Genomic DNA, 6044 nt, shown 5'->3' with positions numbered 1-6044 from the left:
CAATGCTGTCTGCCGGTGTCCCTGGGCACAGCCACATTTCCCGAGGCACAGTTTCATTCTGCAGGTCGATAAATGCAAACAAATTGTACTTAATCTGAACAGTTATAATTTTAAATACTAAAGCCTGTTGTCAGCTGCCTTTTATTATATATTTGCATGGCACCATTGCTCTAATAAAGAGCAAAGTGTCCATTTGCATCACATGAAGTGATACTCAAGGCAGCTGTGAAGAGTAACACAAACCTGCAGAACAGTATAAAAAAAAAAAAAAAAGATGATTTCATTCATTTTAAAAAAAAGAACCACTGCTCTTTTTTGGAACACAGTGAATTTTAAGCATATCTGTATTTTAGTAGAACAGTTGAATTATTGTTATACACAGAAGAACCCAAAAGTTTGGCACTTGTAAGAATTTGGATTTGTTATTGCATCCTCCACTCTGCATGGCACATGCATGGTAGCAGAGCCCCTGCACAGCATTTACAGAACAAACTGAGAAACTGCAGTTAAAACAGGGGAAAACCTCCCCAGACCCCTCTTTCTGTACTTGTGCATTTACTGAGTCATGCAGGCACCAGAAATATTGCAAAGCAACCCAAGCTGCCTGGTGTGTTCTGGAGGGGGAGCTCAGAAGCCAGGCGGTTCAGTAGCTTTGATAAAATCCTTATTTTCATATCAAGATCTGTGCTCCTGAAAGCAGGCTGTGTGCCTGGCACGTGCTGTGCAAACACCAGGGACACAGCCTGCCCACAGCTATCAGTGAGCTGATTTTGAGCTTCTTTTGGTTTCAGATTCACCTCTGTCCTCTTGTGTAATTTTGTATTAATTTGCCTTCAATTTAAAGATGAAGTACCCTCAAAGCTACAGAAATTCACTTGACCAAAAGCAGCTGGGTTGACACTTTCACAATAACTAAAATTTAAGGATTAGCTGACAAAATATTTAAGGACAACTAGACCTTGCTATGGTACAGCAAAACAGAAGACTTTTCAGAATGCCTCTTATTCAAGTTATAAAACCAGCAAGGGAGAGGATCTGAAATCCAGCCCTGACTCTTTAGGAACATGAGCATCTGTCAAGGCCAGGTAAGGAACAGAGCCAGGCCAGGCATGTGCCTCCCTCAGAAACTCAAGGGATTTATTTTATGAGAGCAACAGCACTTTACACCTTTGCTCCTGTAATCTCTCTCTGCTGTGCAGAGCAGCCACAAGGCTACAAGTGTAAAACAAGCACAGAGGACACTGCTGTGTGCTTACAGTAGTATATTTTTTCCCCCACTTTTCCCCCTAAAATTGACAATTCCAAAATTTTTCCAAAATTATCTGTGGCACATAAAAAAAAGGAAGAAACTTTTCTTGGGAGAATTGTGGGAAGGGATGGAGTAAGAGGAGAAAAAAGCCACCACTCATCCCATCTTCCACAATTCCTACCTGTATTTGGTGATTTTCTGATTTCAGTAGCTGAAGTTGGTCCAATTTCTCAGCAGGGAAAGGAAAATGGATGCAGAGGCCCAGCCCAAGTGCCTCAAGCTCAAGGTGGCCCAGCCAGTCCCCATCCTGCATGAACAGCTGGCCAGGACACACATTCAAACTGTCACCTGTGGAGGACCTGGCTCAATGTCAGTGCCAGCAATGAGCTGGGAGGAATTAAGGCCACTGTGCTAAGCAAGGACAACTTAAACAAGGTTCTAAGCTGCCAAACCCCCTAAAACCCCTGGACTGCAACTCAGAAAAACTCCTGAGTTGTTCAGCTATCATGTGCAGGGATACACAGTGCCAGGAGAGCAGGGACAGCTGAGTGGTGGCATTTACCAGTGAACCCAGTTCAATCTAGAGCTGTTTGCACATTCAACACTCAGCAAACTGGTGACCTCCCTCCTCTCAGCACCTCTGGTACCATCACAGCCTCCCTTCTGAAGGCAACCACCCCTTGGAAAAGAGAAAGAGAAGCCAGGGGTGAGCTCTGCCTCTTCACCCCTACACCACCACTGGTACAATCCCTGCAGAAAGGAGAGCCTTGGTTTCAAACCACACTTATGGTGTGGTTCCAGTTCTTCACTATAACCACACCATAAGCCTTGCTCCAAATTCTGAGGGAAATCGAACCTGGTTATTGCACAATCCAAGGGACACACTCACAGATCAGAGCTGGACAGACAGACAGACAGGAAGACACATCCCTTCCCTCCTGAACACACAGAGGCTAGAACAGCTCCTGGATCAGTCCCACAGACAATGCAGTAGGGGAATGGTCCCATCCCCTTAGGCAAGGCCAAGGAAGCCAGTTTTGAGATCTCAGGAGTGCCTAAATCTTGAGCACCCCAGAAAGCATCCCTGGAGAATTGGTCCCAGCCACATGGAACAAGTACAATGTGCTCAGAAATTCAGTTTGTGACTGGTTCAGGTACAGAGGCTTAAACTTCTTGGTCAAATCTCACTGAGTGCATTCACAACATGCTCCAATCACCAGCAGATTTGTTTCTTTTATTTATATTTTCTTTAAAAAAAAACAAACTAAGAACGCCTAGTGTTAATCCTACTCTAAGTGTAAACATTTGGTTCAGTAACTTGAACTGCAAAACACTGCTAGAGTATTTACTTGGGTTTATCATGTGCATTTATCACTTACGTTTTCTGGATGCTGAATGCCCTCAAGTGTACTGGGAAGCTACAGGGACTCGGGAGATAGCAGCTGCAATATTCTCAATAACATTTTCTGAAGTTTTCCAAGCCACTTAGAAAACTGAGCTCAAAGTGAAACAGATACTTAGGAACATTCATCACTTTTGAATATGGGATCTTGGCACTTTGTCTGAGGAAAAAAAAATTGATCCATGTAAGATTTTTAAAAAAAGGGAAGTTTAACAGATAAACTAACAGCACTTGATTTATTTCACAAGCCAGCCAAGGATGGAAATAGTGGTTCACATTTCTGTAGTAAAGCATTATATATAAATTTAAAATCTAAAGACATATATATACACACACCAACTTACTGCAATGCATAAATATATAAACTTTTTAATATGCCAACTAATATAGGTCAGAAAATCGATGTATATACTTCAAGTTTTGCAGCACTTCAGCATTGTAAAAAATAAAAATAAAAAAGGTCAATGGATTGGCTGCTGCCCTTTTCCCCACCCTCCCACACTCCTCTGCTCAGGAATCAGAGTAATTCCAACCCCACATCAGTGTTATGGAAGGACAGACCAGAAATAAGTTTCAGAATGGCTCTTCAAGGACTATTTAGTGAAATACCAATATTTTGAATTAGTTTGGGATCATATTTCAACGTATGTAAGATGATTTCAATAAAGATGACAAAGGTTTACACTAACACAACTGAGGGCAGAGTTTGGCTTGTCTGAGGTCCACAGAGTTGCAGAGTGGAAAGTCTTGTATGTAGTTATAATACTGGTTGTACAAAGTCTCTTTTTCTGAAGGGCAGGAGGTATTGTTTCTATTTTCCATCTCTCCCATTTTATTCCTTTTAAATAAATACAGGTTATGTCCCACCCATCACAACAACAAAAAAATCAAAAATTGAGGTAAAACTGTTCTACCAGCTAATCTTGACTACAAATAAAAAGTCAATAAAATATCACTACTGATGTGAACAAGGCTTAGTAAGAAATAAAACGTAAGATACTAAGTTCTTCACTATAACCACACCATAAAACCCAGCTTTCAAAGTCAGACAGCAGTAAACAAGACTGTACTGCAGCACAGTAATCATTAGTAAACCAACTTTTGATCCCAATTTAAAGTCACTGTACAAATTTTTCTTAACTCTTGTCCAAACCCCATGTTTTCTGCAAAATAAATATATCCTTGTCATATTTCACCTTTGTTCTAAGAGACATAAAATACACCTTTCTACAATCCTCAGTCTTAAAAACCATTCTTAGCTTGCAAGCAATCTCAAGTAAAAAGGAACACTATTTAGTTTGTCCTTTTGCTCTTACCAAAAGCAGCAATCATCACTAACTGTTCCAAACATGTCTTTCCTTTTCACTTGAAGGAAAACAGCCACCAAAGCCCACCCAGAAGCACACGCCACCCACCTGCAGACCAGTTCATCAGGCTACTTGAATGACAGCGTAGGAAAGAACTGTTTACTTCTTTGTGGTGTACTGTATCCATTTTCTGGGGTGTATCCATTTCAGATTAGTCCATTTTATATATATTAAAAATATTTGTCAGAATGAAACCGTTGCAAATCAATGAAAAACCGTATGTACACACCTCCACTATTTTTTAGGCACAGACCTTATCTTTTGAGAAAGGACTAGAAATAAAAGGTGCAATGACCAACAACTCCTGTGGCCTCATGCTCCAACAGCAGCACACCAGGGAGGTTGGTTGTCATGTAGCTTCTGTGTATTACAGCTATCCAGTTCCAGATAGCACATGGATTCGTATCAGTTCCCCGCAGGGGAAACGCACCTGAAAGCTTTTTTTGTTTTTTGCTTTTCAATAAGCTTCGCCAAAGGAAACAGATTCCCACCAGTTTCAGACCCAAAATCCTCCTTCAATACCAAGGTTTAAACTCCAAATGGCTACGACTGAAGGTGTTTCCTTGATCTCCCCCTTTTATTTTCCCCCTTCTCTTCTCTTTAATGTGTACTTAAGTTATTTGTTCCCGAAACAAGTACTGAGACTCAAGCTTTGTAAGCATTTAAAACAAAAACAGTTACCATACCAAAGCACAGCATACAGTGTAATTTTCAGCTGTAATTTCTCAGCTTTTCCTTTAAATAGAGCTAGATTATGGTGGACTGCACAGAACTCTTCCAGTCTGGTCCCCTGGCAGCACGGGCTCACGGAGAAGGTACGCGGATGCGGAACAATCCCTGCTGCAGCTGCAGCCGGAAGAGTTTGCAGTTGGCGATGCGCAGCGCCGCGCAGCCCGTCCGGCGCAGGTCCGAGGGGAACAGCGGCTTGGTGCGCTGCCAGGTGCCCGTGCTCCTCTTAAATTCCCTAACATAGTCATAGTTTGTACCTGAATTAACGAAAGAAAGAGATGGAATGCTTAAAACTCACTGCACCTGCCACCATTAGTAAGGCAAATACGTGAACGAGAGCAGGCACAGGAACACAAACCAGTGTCTGCATGGGTGGTTGAAATTATTGTCAAAAAGGAACTACTATGACATTTCTGATCTACTTAAACCCATCAAACTTGGAATTTTGTTTGCTTATATTTTGGAGAAAGCCCTGCTACACACTCATATACATACACATGGCCACAAAAGTCTTCCAAATCTCTTTTACAGAGTGTGGCCAGATGCTGGTGGCTCTGAACTGAGTGTCTGATAGCACACATCGATTTGTTGGGATTGAGAGCCAAGAGTCACTATCACATCCTTATGAACCACTGGACGATGCCCCTAGAATGCAGAATTGCCTGTTTCCCACTGCAAAGACAGGAGTTACAACCTCAGACACTAACAGGTCTTCTTACACTTAGATAAAAGCAGTAACACACTCTTAGTCTTGACCTCTTGTGGTCTTCAAACTAATCAACCAAATCAAGCCAATGTTCATGGCACTGAACTTGTTACTGAAGAGTCCAAAACCAACCTGTGTGTTTTTGTATGTCCAGCATAATCCCCTTGAGCCACAGTGACAGAAGTATCCCAGCTTCTTATTTTTAAAATATTCAGTCTTCATACCAAGTATTGAAAATATTGGAAGGAAATGAGCATAAAGAGGTTTTTAGTCTGGTTCTGACCTGTATCGAGATCTCCAATCACGTATATGCTGGCTCCGATGGGCACAGCTCCATACACAAAAGAAGAGCTAGTTGGGATACATAGGTTCTGGTCATTTAGATAAATCCACCTGTAAAAATAACAATTCAAAAACAGGATTTGATTTTTAGTGAACACATTTAAAAAAATAATCCTGAGTCTTTTTGCAGCTGTAACCTTTGACTCAAAAGTAGAGTGTAGATATTTGTTATGTAAAGGGAACATTGTATAGTTTGGGATAGTCCTGGTTTCTCCCAGCCAGGAAAAGCAGCTAGTACTGCTGACTGCT

At 41.5% G+C, this 6044-nt stretch overlaps 1 protein-coding gene across 1 annotated transcript in view; it reads right to left on the bottom strand.

Moving 5' to 3' along the window:
- Positions 1-325: 325 nt before the first annotated feature.
- The window catches only part of GAN (gigaxonin), a 30832-nt gene continuing 25113 nt past the window's right edge, over positions 326-6044 (bottom strand). Inside the window, exons 10-11 of the mRNA XM_058034391.1 lie at positions 5737-5846; positions 326-5004 (exon numbers count right to left, since the gene is read on the bottom strand). Of these exons, the coding sequence (XP_057890374.1) occupies positions 4823-5004; positions 5737-5846 (292 nt within the window). The 3' untranslated portion in view covers positions 326-4822. The remainder of the gene's footprint in view (positions 5005-5736; positions 5847-6044) is intronic.

This window comes from Melospiza georgiana, chromosome 14 (genome assembly GCF_028018845.1).
Source record: "Melospiza georgiana isolate bMelGeo1 chromosome 14, bMelGeo1.pri, whole genome shotgun sequence".
NCBI classification, from domain to species: Eukaryota; Metazoa; Chordata; class Aves; order Passeriformes; family Passerellidae; genus Melospiza; species Melospiza georgiana.
This window is presented reverse-complemented; position numbering and strand designations above follow the sequence as displayed.